The sequence below is a fragment of the Girardinichthys multiradiatus genome, chromosome 6 (assembly GCF_021462225.1).
Source record: "Girardinichthys multiradiatus isolate DD_20200921_A chromosome 6, DD_fGirMul_XY1, whole genome shotgun sequence".
Classification (NCBI taxonomy): Eukaryota; Metazoa; Chordata; class Actinopteri; order Cyprinodontiformes; family Goodeidae; genus Girardinichthys; species Girardinichthys multiradiatus.
The window spans coordinates 28,681,659-28,699,633 of NC_061799.1; the positions used below are offsets into that span (position 1 = coordinate 28,681,659).

General features: G+C 35.9%; 1 protein-coding gene across 1 annotated transcript in view; it reads right to left on the bottom strand.

Annotated features, from left to right (window-relative positions):
• The window catches only part of pth1r (parathyroid hormone 1 receptor), an 81,657-nt gene that overhangs the window by 15,580 nt on the left and 48,102 nt on the right, over positions 1-17,975 (bottom strand). Inside the window, exons 2-5 of the mRNA XM_047368968.1 lie at positions 14,616-14,718; positions 7,963-8,073; positions 6,457-6,578; positions 2,760-2,854 (exon numbers count right to left, since the gene is read on the bottom strand). Of these exons, the coding sequence (XP_047224924.1) occupies positions 2,760-2,854; positions 6,457-6,578; positions 7,963-8,073; positions 14,616-14,718 (431 nt within the window). The remainder of the gene's footprint in view (positions 1-2,759; positions 2,855-6,456; positions 6,579-7,962; positions 8,074-14,615; positions 14,719-17,975) is intronic.

The following is a 17,975-nucleotide window of genomic DNA, read 5'->3' on the forward strand; positions in this document are numbered from 1 at the left end:
AGTGTTTTAATGGCCACGACCACATGCATATAAACTAAGCTCATTCTAATTAGAGCCAGAGGAATTCTGAGCTGACTATAACACATTCTTCACTTTTATGAAAAACACACAGTTATCAGATCGCCATGTTCAAATTAAAGTGCAAGCATGTGTGGAGCAGTTGGGAAAGTATGCAAATTTTATCAGTCCCAAATTCTTTCAGAACATCCTAAACATTCCCTGTGGCTTGACCTTTGGCGTCACGATCTGCTGGGCTCAATTTTCTGGGTCAATAGACTTAAAGGTTAAGTTATTACAGTAAAAAAAAATGGTAAAGATAATATTTACTGAATTTTACTGGTGCCATAAATGTTAAGGCTTCACTTCTTCCGGAGACAGAAATGAAGCTGCTACTTTCCACAATCAGCTCCGTCCACTAAATGTCATTAATGAGCTGACAAGGTGCCCTTAGAGAACTATTGATTCAGGAAAAACCAATCTAGCACACATATCCCAGGAGAAAAAAACCCTGAACGCAAGTGCTAATGTAAAATATCCCTTTGCTCCCTCTGGAAAATGTTTATGAGCACTCCTTTCTAAAAGCTCATGTGTTGAAGGGGAGACATGGCACTTTGGAGCCCAGTGCCAGAATGTCAGATGGACCCCTGGGATAACTTATTAAACTCATTTGGCACATATATTTCCTGGTGCCAGTTGGAAGCATTCCTAAAACCTTTCTGACTGACTGCAGGTACTGTAAGTTATGTCGGTGGGCGCATTAGTAGTAAACAGGGTCTTTACATCGATTCTTGATACTCCCTGTGCCCCACAAAATAAGCAAATACTGACCAATCTGCTCTGCGTGAAACAAAATGGTCCAAATTCAACCCAGCAGCAGGCTTTTTCTCCATTTCAGAAATTAGTTTTTAGGCAGAATGACTAAGATAAGCTATAGAGCCTTGCAAAAGTATTGATTTAAACTTTTTTTTTTTTACCATAGGCTTTAATGTGTTTTATAGGGATTTTATGGGATAGACCAAAAATGTAGTGCACAAATGTTAACTAGATCAAAAACTATACATGGTTTTGTTTACATAGAAAATTCTGTAATAGCCCCCTTTTACTCAGATACACCTAAATTGAATCCTGTGCAAACAATTGCTAGTCAGTTCACCTGTGTGTAGTTTAATCTCAGTGTAAAACACTGCTGTTTTGTTAAGGCATCAGGGGTTTGTTAGTGAAACATTGATAAACTAGTAGCATCATTAAGACCGAGGAACACACCAGACAGGTCAGGGAGAAAGCTATGAAGAAGTTTAAAGCGTTGGACAATAAAACTTTCAACTGCTCAATGAGCCCTTGATCAATATATCATCAGAAAATGGAAGATTTCACCAACCTACCAAGACCTTGCCATCCACCTAATCTGACAGACCCAAAAGGCCCATGGTAATTTGAATTGAAGGAGCTACAGAGATCCAAAGCTCAGGAGGAGAGTCAGTCAAAAGCAAAGTTGTGGAAGAAATTGCTCTAGTGAGATGATACAAAAGTTAAACTCTGCACTACAAACAAACTCTGTGTTGCAGTAAACCAATACTGCAAATCACCCTGATAACACTGTCCCTATGGTGAAACATGGCAACATTATGCTCTGAGAAAGGTTGTGCTTGGCAGGGAAATGGGTGCTGGATGGAGCTAGATACAGAGCAAAATTGGGGAAAAAATCTGTCAGAGGCAGCAAAAGAATTGAGCTGGGGTTTGTACTACTTTCCAGTAGGACAATAACCCAAAGCATACAACCAGAGATACAAAAGTCTAGATTAAATTATTTTAAATGTGTTGGTTAATAAATGGTGTAGTCAAAGACCAGACCTAAATCTAATTGTGAATCTGTGTCAAGACTTGTAAATTGATTCACAGACACTCTCTGTCATATCTGACAGAGCTTGAGCTATTTTGGAAACATGAAAGTGCGAAAAATATTAGGGTTAAGATGTGTTTATGTCTGTAATAAGATGGCTTTAAAGTACTGATTCAGGTAGGCTTTGCAACTGCATGGAACTCTTTTCAGATTTTTAGTTGTAAAAAAAACCTACTGAAATGAATGTATCGTTATTCCTACTTTTACAGTTTCTGTTTTAGTTTGTGTGATTTTATTACATAAAATCCAAATGAAACACAATTAAGTTTGTGGATGTAATGTGATGAAATTAGAAAAAGTCCAGAAGGTGTGAATGCTTACAGTGCTAGGCGCTCTTTAGTAGCACGATTTAGAAGCAAGATTGTTTTCTACCTTCTTCCTATATTATGAGGATTTATTTTTATAGTGCAAATTCAAAATCCTAAGATTAGAAACCCAAAACCAGCATGAAAGTAAAACAGGATCTAAATGTCAGGCAATGAGGAACGCATTAATGCAACCCTGGAGGTAGTCGGTTCCTCAAAGGTAGTCATATCACTGTCTGTTTAAAGTCAAAGCAAAAGTCAAAGGTAATGTTTAATACAGTTTGCATGCTTAATCCAGTTATTATGATGCAAAATATGCAGCAATAAGTGATTTCCTATTGATGGAAAACTGATTTTTGAAATGATACAGGTCCTTTTAACCATCATCTTGACATTTATGTGCTCTTTGCGTAATTATAAAAAAACCACTAACTATTATTAAACATTTAAGTCTTCCTGTTGATCCAGCCTTAGTTTCTCACCTGGTGTCAAAATCTGTCCCACTGGAGCAACTCAGGTTAAAAGGATAAAAGGAAGCAACAGAGCAGACTCACCGAAAATATCCTAGGATGACAACAGCCACCATAAGTGATCCAAAAGAGATGGAGTACCCAACAGTATAGATGATGTACAAACGGTGGAAAACCTCCTGTTAAAGTCAAATAACATGTTAAAACGTCAACACATCACCAAGTGGGTATAAACACAGATAATGAGATTCATATGTCTGTTCCGTTTTTAAATGCTGAATTATTGGAGATTTTGACTCAAAAGATTTAAAAAAATGCATTTTCTTTTCTAAATAATGCCACTCATACTGTGTGGTAAATATCATAAAAAGAAGGTGGCACACAAGTACAACACAGCATTACTAAATCCAAGTCATGTGTCAAGATTTCACTGAAATAAAAGAATGGTGTAACTAAAGAAATAGCCCAAGCTTCTAAGTCTACAATACTCAATACAAGTACTATTTAGTTAATTTAATTTTCTTTTCTTTAATTTTGAATATCATTTACATATTCTCAACATTACTTAGGCAAGTTAAATAACTTTTTTTTCTTATGAAACATATATATACAGTACAGACCAAAAGTTTGGACACACCTTCTCATTCAAAGAGTTTTCTTTATTTTCATGACTATGAATATTGTAGCTTCACACTGAAGGCATCGAAACTATTAATTAACACATGTGGAATTATATACTGAACAAAAAAGTGTGAAACAACTGAAAATATGTCTTATATTCTAGGTTCTTCAAAGTAGCCACCTTTTGCTTTGATTTCTGCTCCGCACACTCTTGGCATTCTGTTGATGAGCTTCAAGAGGTAGTCACCTGAAATGGTTTTCCAACAGTCTTGAAGGAGTTCCCAGAGATGCTTAGCACTTGTTGGCCCTTTTGCCTTCACTCTGCGGTCCAGCTCGCCCCAAACCATCTCGATTGGGTTCAGGTCCGGTGACTGTGGAGGCCAGGTCATCTGGCGCAGGACCCCATCACTCTCCTTCTTGGTCAAATAGCCCTTACACAGCCTGGAGGTGTGTTTGGGGTGACTTTTTTGTTCAGTATATAATTCCACATGTGTTAATTCATAGTTTTGATGCCTTCAGTGTGAATCTACAATGTTCATAGTCATGAAAATAAAGAAAACTCTTTGAATGAGAAGGTGTGTCCAAAGCTTTGGTCTGTACTGTATATATATATATATATATATATATATATATATATATATATATATATATATACATATATATATATATATATACATATATATATATATATATATATATATATATATATATATATTTTTGTTTTTGTTTTTTTGTTTTTTTTGTTATTGCAGGGTTCCCCAGTACCACCATAATGATATTGTTTTTAAACAGTAGTAAAATCAATCCAACATTTTTTTAGGTTGTGTAGTTTTTAGGAAATTAATAAATTACAATTTGAAGAGAATAAAAGCCTGACTACCTCAGATTATTTTGGACAAGTTGAGAATCCACACAGCATAAACACAACAGTTCTAACATACCATGAACCAATGCACATGTGTGCCACTGCTACAGAATCACAACTTCAAGGCACGGTTATTTATAAAGCACCATTCATACACAGGGTAGTTCAAAGTGTTTTTCAGGAAAAAAAAAAAAAAAAGCTTAGGTAAAGAGATAAATACAACAAATGCATAAAAAAACATGAACTAAGCATTGCATAAAAACATAAAAACATGAGACACAGTCCCATAAAATGAAAAAAAAATAATTACACTTGGCAGGGAGAGTACCCCGTAAACTGATCCTGTACAAAACGCTCTTTACGTCAATATGCTCAGGGGCCAATGAACGTCTTATAAACTGTACTGCTGTTATCATTTAGAATCAGGGCCTTATGCCAGGAAAAACGTGTGTCTCAGTTGTGGCAAGGGTCTGCGGTATGGCAGCTTTTTCTGTGCATGCTTCCCTCTTAGCATATTTATTTCTTATTAACTACTGGAAGTGCTCCTTGGGGAAAATGTCGACTCTTGGAGTCATTAAAGGGACAGCTGTATGGTGCTGTTTAGAGGCAAAAATGGATTAGAATCAAAGTTTAGCGAATCCAAAAAGCGTCTTCGGTTTAAAAGTTTGAAGGTTAAATTTTAAAGGAATCGTGAGTAACGCAAATAATATTAGGGGTATTAACTGCTATAGGAACAGTTTCATTATAGATGCAATAGCATCTAATATGTGGCAAAATGAGGCTAATGAAGAAAAAGCGAAAAACATACTTTACAATAAGTATGTAACAGATTTGATGCTTTTGCATCTTTATTGCTCTACGTCCTCATTACAACATGAGGACATGGACAAAATTTCCAGAAAAATGTTCAGCTTTCTATGATATACTTTCATAATACACAACAAAATGGTCACATCAATAGCAAACATCTGAATATTATCTCAACATATTCTGTAATTATTGCTTTCCTTCAACCATTATGGTAGAAAGAGCCAAAAATAACCACAAGTTAAAAATATGTCAGGCCTCAGATTTTCAATAAGGAAAAAAAAGTGCAGCAGGGCCAGAAATGCATCCATGGACTTACTTTGCTAATACTCTTTTTTATCTAGCTGCAGCGAAAGAAGATTAGTAATGACATAACAACAACAATAATGAAGGTAGATTTTTAAAGATTTGGTTATTATCCCCATGATCAAAGTGCGATCCATAAGGCTTCCAGATCTATGTCCCACCTACACAATGCTGGATATTATATTAAATGTAAGCATCTACACTGGGATTTCAATTGAAAACACTGTAAAACCTATTGACATTAACTATATCAGAATGTAGTTCTCTAAAGCAGTGCTATGCTAATGATTTCCCCAAAGCAATTGTAGCTTGTGTTTTCCTGACACTGATTACCTATCCTCTTAGTATTTAACTTATTCAGGTTACAATTGTAGCTTAATGGAAACAAGACAATACAGATGTGGAAAGCCTCATATAAAGCCTGTTTTTGAGGTTTCAAGCAAAGAAAGCCAACTTGAGCATGAGCAAGTCATAGCTTCTATATCATCATTTTTAATAATCTCTGGGTATCCAGTCCACATAAATACAACACAAACTGAGATTGAAAAAAAACAAAACTCTGGTTGAGTGTTGAAGGTAGATGCAAATGGCTCAGAAAATCTCAGTTCTGTTAAAAGTTCAGTAGTAATTTGTTTGGCCTAAAGATTGTTTCTGAAAATGTGGAACCCGAAACTGATATAAAAGGATAGTCGTGTTTAAAAGAGGGAATATTTATGGTAGTTTTTCAGCATCAACTGCTTTTGTACCAGTTTGAGTCAGGTGTCAAAGAAGAAATAAGACAGCAAAATGTTAGTCAACTGGTTTTGAATTGAAATTGTATATTTTAAATTTCGTATTGAAATGAATGTAACATTGCTTTCTTTATTTAAAAAGGAATTTAGCTAATTATAAAAAGCACACTGCCACCCTTTGATTATCTTTAGTCATCCTCTTAACTTAAAACTCATAACATCATAGATTTTTTACACTGCATGTTAATTAAAAATGCATATTGCAAATGTGTTACTCATTTCAAAGGAATTATAATTATATATTTTCATTGTGTTATTGAAAATGCCTGTAATGTCTTAAGTTTGACAGTTTAGCCAGGTGGTGCATTTTGTCTGACTTTTCCTCATAATTAGAAGGAACACTGTGTAACTTTGTCAAAGAACATGTAAACAGAAAAGAGAAGGGTCCCACCTTTTCATGGTTATAGTTGTTAATGTAAAGGAATTTTGCACATTCACTATAATTGGCCCATGTTTTGTTGACTGAGGCAAGCTCCCACGTTCCATTGTTGTCACACCGACGGTATGCCAGTCCTACATACCAGGAAGACGAGAAAAACCCCCATCAGGTTTTAATTAAAGATTCAAGCTGCATAATCAAACAAGTCTCACAAGAGAAAAATTAAAAAAATTCAGTACACAAGTTTAAAAATCGGGGTGCAAAATGTAGTATAAGCTAGTGTTTTACCTTTTTGTTTTGTTTAGGGCAGTGGTTGAAGCCAGCAGAAAGCCATAAACAGTCATGTGAAGACAATAGGACATCCAATAATGGCCTGTATGTTATTTTAACATAGCTTGATATATGGATATTATATATCAATTTCGCCAATACTGACAAATTCAAGTAATATAAATAAACAATTAAGACCCTTAAATATACATTTTAAATACCCTTGGAATTTTTCTGTAAAATGTAGTAAAAAGCTATTTCTAATGATGAATAGCATTTTAAAGGATGTTTGCCCTGTTTATACCACAGACAATTAATTTGGGATGTTCCTGACTGTTGAAATTAGCTTTTAGGTCTGGTAATGCTCCTATTCCACACAGCCTCAAAAAACAAATCACCAGGACTTGCTAAATTTTGGGAGTCCTAGTTGAATCGTAAAAGGGTCCTGAATTCGTAACTGATTCGTATTTTAATCTTAGTCAGTTCTTGCAATTCTTAATTGTGCTTAATAGGAGCTATTTTATCGAATTTCAACTAGGTAAAGCCAAAACTCCCACTTGAGAAATTCTGAATAGAGCATTTTTACAGAAAAAGAAGGTTTTTCATATATTTATAGGTTTTTGTATATTTTTGGCTTAATTACTGCTCTGAGTGGGTTGTTCTTGAGATAGTTGATGATTATTTCAATAACCGAATAATAATGATTATTCTTATTGTTTCAGCCCTAACACTGACCATGTAATACTGATGAAATGCAGTTTCAAACTGAGACCTAATATCAGCAAAGAATTATTGGTCTTCATGAAAAATTCTTATATGGAAACGCTTATTATTTTGAACATAATCATTTTGCGTATTACTTACTCACTACACTGTATCTGGATCTTTGTAAATGTACCAAGTCCAATGTTTGAACATGTTTCCTGAAACTGCTGTTTTGTGCTTTAGATCAACATAGCAGTTACACATTTTCTAGTAAGGTTGCATCCTTTCAGTTGTAAAAGTATAAAAGGGCAGTCTTACTCCAGAATCTGCAATAAATAATTTAAAAACTACTGTAACTGCTATATTTTGTGCTGTAGCTATTAGACAATAGGGAGTAAATTAGACTGAATTGGTCAATACAGACTAATTTCAGGATGTGATAGGTGTTATTTACTTGTAAATTAGCAAAAGGGTTTTCTGGGTATGATTTAATGAAATGAAACAAGGATCACGACTCTTTACTATATCCAGACCCAGTCCTACCTATATGGTTGAAGTCATAAATATAGTCTGGACATGATGTGGACACAAGGTTTCCAGGAGGTCCTTCAGGCCAGCACACAATGCCATCCCACTCAGGGGAACAAAAGCCATCTGCAGAGACAAAAACAACATTGACTTTTTAAAAAATAAGACCTCAAAGGGCTCCTCTCTTATGATTTCAATTTCATAATGAATCTCAACTAGCATTCAGAAGAGCAGTGCTGTTAGTTTTTAAGGGTTGTGTTGTCCTTTAAAAAAGTAGGTCAGTTGTTCAACCCATGTGTTTATGTAAATTAGCTCTTAGAAGTAACCATGTAATTTGCGGTGAGTATGACAGGAAATAAGACAATTTTTTGTTTTGTCAAAAGAAAGTACGATGCACTCACACCACTTTCCATTTGTTGCAACGTAATCAAGGCTGGAAATAATTGAATCTCCCGGCATGTTGACAACAAGGTGCCAATTGAATGCAGTGTGTTTGTTAAGGGTTGATTGTTAGTTGCTCCCAAGTTTCCATAAGTGCTTTATTGTTTTAAGAATCATGCAGGCTTTCTGTTGTATGAAAATGGTTTTAGTATGGATCGCATTTATAAGATTTTCTGCAAAACTGGCTGCATTATAGCGCTTTAAGTGGGCTATTGTGGATTAACTAAAGTACTATGTGGCATAGGTTACTTCTAGGTCTATCTATTTAAACAACTATTGATAGATGGTTTGATAAATAGATGGTGTGATGATCCCAGGCTTTAACAGTAGGAGCAACATTCTTTTTTCCACAAAGCAGTAGCAAAATTCCCTCTCAAGCCTTGGCATTTCGGTTGTCTTATTGAAAACATCTGACCACTCTGACCACTAATAAGTAGCTGTACATAAAACTTAAAGGTTCCTGTCTTTGCAGCAGATCCATTATTTTCTCATTCCTTGAGTAAGTTGCAAAGAAGCATGTGACGCTACAGCGACTTGCATTATATTCGCTTGTCACCAAGAGCATGAAATTAAAGGGTAGACTCTGTGGAGCTGCCTGATTCCTGCAGATCTCTGGTGGGAGAGAAAAGGAGTTTAGTTTCAAAAATCAAGTTGACCACACATCCTGGGAGTAAAAGTAGAAAAGCGGCTTTCCTTTTGCCATAGGTTTTATTACCATAAAGACCACCTACTTACAGGCTTAAATTAAACACCAAACACACACAAGTGTGCAATTTCCCGTAAATGTCTTGACCACGTTTTAAATATAAACGTGACTATGAGGGAGCCTAGGCATTAGTGATGTCACTGGGGGTTTTAGAAAGTTTTCTTTCCCCCCTCAACCCATTTGATTCCAAGCTGCAGATGTCAAAACACATTTTGCATTTTCTACTCATACATATGAACTTTTATAATGATCCCCGGTGTTGTTCTACACCAAAAACCACAAGCTTCAGGGCTTAGCTATTTTCACACTGGCAAGGTCTGAGGATTTGGACCCACATCCCTCCACTGTCCTCCCCTGGCAAACCTCAGTGCTCCCCCTCAAGGAAAACATTGTCTCAGCAATGTACTGATGACTTTTGTCTATTTAAAGAATCCAAATCAAGAAAAATCCTATCAAAACATTACAAACAAATGCAGGAAAAGAGCAAACATACTGTGGGTTACAGAAGCATTCTAACCCATTCATTTTTTTCAAATATTTTCACGTTGCAACCACAAACTAGGAATTTACGTGACCAACACAAAGCAACAATAAAGAATGGAAATTAACATGGTAGTCAACAATTTTTTATTTGTTTTAATTAAACAATTTTTATGAATAAAAAATCTGAAAAGTGTGGTGTGCAATGTATTGTTTTGCTTCAATTATAGTTTTCTAACAGTTATCATCTTGAGACAAAAATCTTGGCCCAATCTTCTTCTAGATTTGCTCAAACTGAGTCAGATTAGATGGAAAGTGTCTGTGAACACCAGATTTCTAGTCTTTTCACAAATATCTATTTGAATTTACATCTGGATCATTTTAACACATGGATATCATTTAATCTAAACCGTTCCAATGTCGGTTTAGCTGTGTTGTTATCCTATTGGAAGATGAACCTGTGATCCAGTCTCAAGTTTTTTGCAGGAGGCTCCTGCAAGATTATCCTATATTTATCCTGTAATATTTATTCTGTAATAATTAATCTTCCCATCAACTCTGACCAACTTCCCCATCCAAGAACAGCTTCCACTCAGCGAGATGCCACCCCAACATGTCACTGTGGTGACATGTTGGGGTGGCATTTTTGATTATGGACTGGTTAGGGCTGTGTGAGATGCTCAAATCTTGGAACATTGTTTTTAAACCCAACACAATCTTGCTATAAACTTCTATGCAACTTTATACCTGACCTGTATGTTATGCTCCTTGGTGTTCATGGTGGTGTTTTTTCACTAATGTTCTCTGACAAACCTCTGAGGCCTTCACAGAACAGCTGAATTTATACTAATATACTTTACACTTTGGCTGGACTGGATTTTATTTAGGGTGATCAAAGTAAAGGGGGGTGACTACAGTTCGATGCCCCCATTTTCAGATTTTTATAGCTGAATCAATCTGAAAACCATGTATTATTTTCTTTTTGTTTCACATGCCTTTGTGTCGGTCTATCACCATCAACCCCAATAAAATACATTAAAGTCTGTGGTCATAACATGACTAAACATGAACAAGTTTAAATAGTATGAATCCTTTTTGCAAGGCACTTTATTTGTAATAAACAGAAGTTGGAAAACCAAAATCTAGTGATAACCTCTTTCAGGGATTAAAAAAGAAAGATCCAAGCAGACGAATTCTATGTGAAAGCCTTTGGGACCAGAAGGGCCACAAAGAATCATGGCTAGATAAGCCATCAACAGATTAAAGAACCAGCACATATTAAGAAATCCTGAAAGTGGATAGAAAAGGCTGTACTAATAGACATAATGGAGGCAATAACCTTAGCACATAAACAGGCTGAACCTAAGAAGATCAATTGAGATCTCTGCCCATAGGAGGGAAATCCTGGGATCAGCGTAGATAGTAAGTACAGCCCTCACATTCCCAGAAATCTGATAGAAAACTCTGAAGTTCAGGGGAGAAAATCATTTCCAAATGTTGAGTGCTAGTACTTACTCAGGTCATCACAAAGTAAAAGCAATGTTTTTATCAGAAGATCTTACACGTCTACATAACTTTGTACTACAAAATCAGAGGGTAGATTTTCCCTGCTTTCCACTTTACATAATTAGAAACAAAAAAAAGAAAAAGACAGATGTGGCTTTTAAAATCAAATGAAGCAAAGTCAGAGCAATTCATAAACCATTACCTTAAAATAAAATCCAATCAAGTACTTGAAGCGAGCATGTAGTTTGTGTTCATCCAGGCAGATGCCACAAGCTGGTCAGATAAATGTTTTCCCCTTCATTAAGGTAAAATGTTTAGGCTAATTTATTTGATTGTTTTGTAATTGAACTGACATGTTCAACCTTTCAAAAGAGGTCAAAAGACATGCTAGATGAATCACAGTGTAGCACAAATTATATATAAATATATCTATACATATAGCTTTTATATTTCATTTTCATGTTGACTGAGTGATGCTTTATGTTCCCTGCTGCTTTATTTAGTCCTGAAGCTGCCTTCTGCCTGCCTGCTTGCATTTGATGTCAAGATGTCAAATTTTCAGAGTCAGAATTTGATGTAAACTTCATTAAAACAAGGATCCATCCTGTTTTGTGTCTATGGTTCAGGCTGTTGGTGGTGGTTTAATGGTGTTTGGGAGTATTGATGTTGACCATGTCATGTCATGGTCACAAAACTCAATCCAATAGAGTACCTGCTGTTAATCAGGAGATTTGCATAATGGCTGTGCAGTCGACAAATCTGCAGCAACTGTGTGATGCTGTCTTGTTAATATGGACCAAATCCAATATACATAGTTTGGTTCATTTAGTACTCTGGCATTTTGTCTTCTGTTAAGGTCAGATCTGAAGTTGCTATATTCACAACAAATGTTTCTAGACATATGGGATATGTTTATAGCTTTAATATAATCCAGCAGGAGTCATTTCTGTGCTGTAAACTGTGGCTCTAAGTACTATAATGGACTGCACTTATATGTCTTTTAACTTAGGTTTTTCTAGTAGTCTCACGCAAACACATCAATTGAGAGAGACATGACATTACATGCATGATATGCAGGAATAATCCATATAGCCATCCATTGTCTATATCTGCTTATCCTTGCAGGATTGCCATGGGGTTGGTGCCTATCTCTAGCAGTCACTGGGTGAGAGGTGGGTACATCCTGCACAAGTCACCAGTCCATTATAGGCAACACGGGACAAAGAACCGAGCATGTACACACTCACTCCTAAGGTCAATTTTGAGAGAGAAAATTGATTTAACATGCATATTCTTGGACTGTCGGAGGAAGCTAAGGTAACTGGTGAGAAACCAAGCACGCATAGGAAGAACATGCAAACTCTATGCCAAATGATCCCAGGCTGGGATTTGAACCCAGGACACAAACGTCTATGCCCTAGATGCAATATCAATTTTCAGTGAATTCTGTGTTTAGCACACAAGTATCAAATTCTTTGCAAGAAAACAAAAGGTTCCCATAAACTTAAATTTATTTATTTAAATAGTTAAATAAACTGACATGTGCAATCTTTGTCAATATTGTGCAAAAATTGTCCATTCTGATTTAATGTTACCCTGTAGCTTGTTCTTAAGTTGGTATTTACAAGTAGTGTTATACTGGAGGGTGGTAACAGGCATACATTACTTGAAATGCCACAGTAGATTAAGAACATTGGTGTTCAGATGATAAGCAAACTCTGATCAAAGAAAGTTTGTATTTGACTGATTTATTTTGTCTTGATATCAGGTGTGGGCATCTTCATACACTTATAAGAAGCTCTTCACAACTTCTGGTACTCCTTGTAAAGATGGGTGCCAGGGGAATGCTGGGCATATTGACCCTCTGCTACTGTACATACATATTGTATATACCTTTCATATCCAATAATTTAATAAACTCGAATTACAAAATACATAAAGTTGGAAATGTATTTGAAGTAGATTTTTTTTCAATTTTGTATGTAACAAAACATGAGTTGGTTTAAAGGACTAAGCAAAAGATGTTCTTCGACTGCTAAGGTTCTCAGAGTAAGCATGTCTTTAGCTTTTTTTAATCTAATATGAGATTTATGGACTTTTATCAAAACTATCAAATGTTGGGTAATATTCTGGAAGGAATGTGACCACAGGGAAGAGTCAACAATAGCTTTTGTTTTTTTTGTTGTTGTTGTTTTTAGCCTGGTATGTTTTTAATTATGTGTTTCATTTACAAAGGGTATCATTTGGAGGGTCAAAGAATTTAATGCCGACCTCATTGTTCTGGGGTTGCAAAAAAAAATATTACAAATGACTTGGTTGCAGAACCCTCAATCCTCATTAAACAATCAACTGAGAATAATACAGTAACCACAGATGCCGTAGATGATGGCGTCTGGTGGAAAACGGGAATGTCTGGACGCCCGTAAATATACAAATACACCGGAGGATCAGCTTCCATTCCAGTTTCAGGAGAGACAGTGGGAGGACAAAGCAGACAAGGGGATAACTTTCTATAAATCGTAAAACTCCTGAGAAAGTTCTAAGATGACTTGTGGACAGAAATATATTGGTAAAAGTTAACCTAATCCAAAAATATTTGTCAGTCAAATTGAAGTGAGTTTAGATTGACACACCAACATATCACTTTAAGAGGAATCTTTTAGGAGGAAACGTTTTTATATATGCCTTCACATAGTAACAGGCCATCAAAAACCAAGATAGCCTCTTTGTACTGTCAGTTATGATATTTGTAACTCCAAATTAAGTTTTCTTCATTGGACAGATCTCAGTTACAAAAGCACTTTTGTACAAACAAGCTTATTTGGGAAGCCCGCTTTTAGTGGAAAGTCTTGAACAGTCTGCTGAGTGTAAACCTGCTCAGGATCACCATCTTTTGAGACATTTCAAAGTCGAAAGAGAGAAAACCCAAAGTAAATGTTTATCACGTCTTTTTTGAACATGAAGAATGACTGAAAATCATTTCTACTTTGAACTTTCAAACTCTATCTGAAATGGAGCATAACAATGTTTGAAACTGTGGGCAGCCTGTTTCAATACTGCCACTAGGTAGGATTTTTTTTAAATCAAATCACTAATCACGAAAACAAATTTCTAAAAACTGTTGTAAAATGTCACTAAAATATAGTTTATTTAACTCATTTTTAATTGAGCTGTTCAGTCTCAATTTTCTCACGTACACACAGTGTAACAACAAAGCCACTGAGACATCAGATTCTTTTCTAAATAAATGTTACAGTTTTAGACATGTTGCACCCCACTTTTCTTAGTAGCCTCTAAACAGATTTAGCGGTATAGCTAACAGTATGAATAACCCACCCAGGCACTAACTTTAACAGGAAAAAAGCAACACTTTATATTTAAGTTAAAGCCCTTTTGATTAGGAAAATATTAGTACCAGCAGATATTTAGATGTAGAAATTTGGATCTGAGCCCAAAAGCATCTCTAAGTGTATCATGGTTAACATACTCACTGAAAGATCACAAAGCCAGAAGCAAAAAGTCAAACTCTACTCACCAGGTACCTTTCTCCTTAACTTGATGTTTTCCTCACATTTTCTTTTAGCCATGAGCAACAGGCCAATTTGCTCGTCTGTTGTCAGCACATCATCTGCATTAACCTGCAAAAGAGAGCAAAAACCTTAACAGTGAATAGTACTGTTGTGCAAAAGACCCGGTGTCAGCCAGGTACAAAACCCTGTTGTTGATTATAACTTCTAGAAGAAATATAAAGGATTTATTTCAAACTATTTTTAGGAACAAAAAAATTACAGCAAACCAAAAAACTGTATTCAAATCATTTAGCAATTCTGAACCCATGTTTTTTCTTGTGGGAAAGTGAGTGACTTCAGGTGCTGTTATGGAGACCACAAACACCTAAATTTGACCTTTCCCACATATGCGGCGGTTCTTTTCAAATATTTTCAAAATATCCTTGACAAACCTCTTTGTCAAGCCACACAAGCTTCCTTCCCTTGGCATCCCTGAATCTTCAAAATGCATCAATGTTTTTATGACCCTGAGCTACAGTTTTGCTGAAAAGAAATATTGTTTATATGCCTAGGCAAGAAAAGTTTATTTGTATAGCACATTTCAACAACAAGCCAATTCAATGCTCTTTATATGATGAAAAATGTACATTGCAGTTGCAAAAAACATAAAAAGTACATTGCAGTGGCATGATAAAGGAAAGTAGGGAAAAGATGGACTACAGATTGAAATGAATGATGTTTCAGCTAAAAGATTAATAAGAAAAATCAAAAGCAACTCTAAACAAATGCTTTTTCATTTCGTGGCACTAGTGGCCTTTATTTTGTAAGATAACCACCAGGAAATGGGGTGGAGAGAGAGAGGGGAAGACATGCAGCGAACCACACAGGCCAGGACTCAAACCCGTGACGGCAATGTCGAGGACTGTAGTCTGTGTATATGGGTTGCACTCCTTACCCCTGTGCCACGGCCGTGCCCAACGAATGGGTTTTTAACCTTGATTTAATAGAACTCAGACATTCAGCATTTTTGCAGTTTTCTGGAAGTTTTCTGGAAGCTTAGTATTTCTTTTTTGAATTACCTCATTTTATAATTTAGTAAAGCATTTTTAAAAAATCCATGATGAATTACCTCTAAACAGCAACTAAAGTTAAACTCTGATGTGAGTGGGAGTCTAGTTGGTGCAAACCACGGGACCATGTACAGAGGTCTTAGACCTCAATGCAGCCATTAAGGTTTCGAGTCCGGCCTGGTGACCTCTGCTGCATGCCGTTTCCCTCTCTCGCCACCTCATTTCCTGTCGTTCAACTTAAAAAAAATAAAGGCCACTAGTGCCACAAAAAAAAAAACTGAAGTGAGTCTTTTTATTTGACAATTACATGAAACCTTGAATGGAAACCGTTGTAAAATTTTATCTGCAATAAAAGGTGTTTACATTTTTCTTTTCTGCGTACTTTCTTGGCAAAATGTAACTGTTGCCTTGTAGCAAGAGGGGCCAAATCCCAAATACTTTTGCTACAAACTAAATCAGAACCTTGAGCCTCTCAATTTAATTGAATTTGACAAAACCACAGCTGGTGCTGGAAACTGACAGTCCCACCTGCTGAGAGAGAATTGGAGCTAGGGATGGGCAATTATATAATTGCTTATTATTATCGGGAAAAAATGTCATCGGGATAAGATTGGGAGTTATCTTGGTAATGGTAAACTCTAACTGGTGATGTTTACAAACCCAAAAAAGTAAGTTTGGGGTTGTTACTTTTTTTTCACTGTTGGCTCCATTAGAGAATAAATACATATCAATTATATTGATGTTAATCTTTAAAAATATGATTCAAGGCGATAATTAGAGCATTCAGCTGCCTTTTTACAGTAGCTTAATTTAATAATAGGTATGTTTTCTGAATAACAGTGTTTGTGTTTCTGGGGCTGACTGTGTGACATAAAGTTCTACAATCTAATAAAAAAAAAAGATTTAAAAATAAAAATATTCCAATCAAATATAATATTATTGCAATAAATACTAAGAAATATCACGATAAATCTTGAGGTCTTGAAGCCTGTATTTGTTTCTGTGTTTGATGACATAAAGAATAAATATAAAACAAAAAAATAAGACTGACTGTTCCTCTTGAATAAACAGTAGTCGCATGCTGTTTGTAGCTGTTTGCGTTGTGGTTGCTGTGTCTACTGTTTCTCCTTGTGCATGATGAAAGTCAAAACTGACAACATGTATTCTAAAAGCTTTTTCACAGTTTATCTATTTCCAGCTTTTTAGCTGTGTATTAGCAACTGACGTGGAGCCTCAGGTGTGGTTTTCCAGTCAAGGAAACATTTTTCATTCTAATGGGTTACACAGTGACTGGCTGTTTGCTCGCGGATCACTTGTAGGCAGTGACAAATGTGACTGTTTTGAAGGCGGCAACATTTATTTTTAACAGAGCGTGACAAGAAAGGTTGAAGTAAAAACATAAAAATGCTCACCCAGTGCAGACGATTAAAGGACAGATCAGGACACATGAGTTAACTTTTCAATGTTGCCATTTAAAGACTTTTTATTGTGTTTTGGACCCCAATGCAACACATTTACACACAGTGCAATTAAACTGACAAACATCTGCAATGCATCTAGTTCCTAGGGAAGTGGTCCAAAGGCATTTAGAGCAAACGTACAGTTTTTAATGTTAAAAAAAATAAACTATGCCTTCACTCATTTAAAAAAAAGAGTTCAATTATGGATATGAAAATCGCTTGGTTCTTAATATTTAGAATGCTAAACAAGGATCAGAAAACTAAACAAACAATGAAGGATAACCTCTTAATGTGTATTGCAGATATATTAAAGTCAGATTTATTTATAATATGGCATATGTTAAACTAAACACACACAAGGTTGAAAGTTTGTTGCAGATCTTTGTAGATCTAGGAACTGAACTTTTTGCCCATCCTTCTCTGCATAACAGCTAAAACACAGATTGAATGGAGAGTAGCTGTAAACATTAACTTTCAAGGCCTGCCCCAGATTCTCAGTTTGATCTCGATGCATAACACATGAATATGCTTTTATCAAACCCATTCCATTGTAGTTCTCGCTGTATTTTTAGGGTGATCATCCTGCTGGAAGAAGAACCCATTGCCCGCCTCTCTTGTGCCGGCTTTAAAAGGTTTTCCCCCATGATCTAGCTGCATACATTTTCCCATCAACTCTGACCACTTCCCTGGTCTTTCAAAACAAAAGTATCCCCACAACATGATGCTCCCACCACCATGTTTTAGGGTGGGAATTAGTGTTCGGGTTATAGGCAATGCTAGTTTCCCATACATAGAGATTTGCATGTAGACCAAAAAATATGATTTTGGTCTCTTTTGACCATAGTTTCTGGAAACA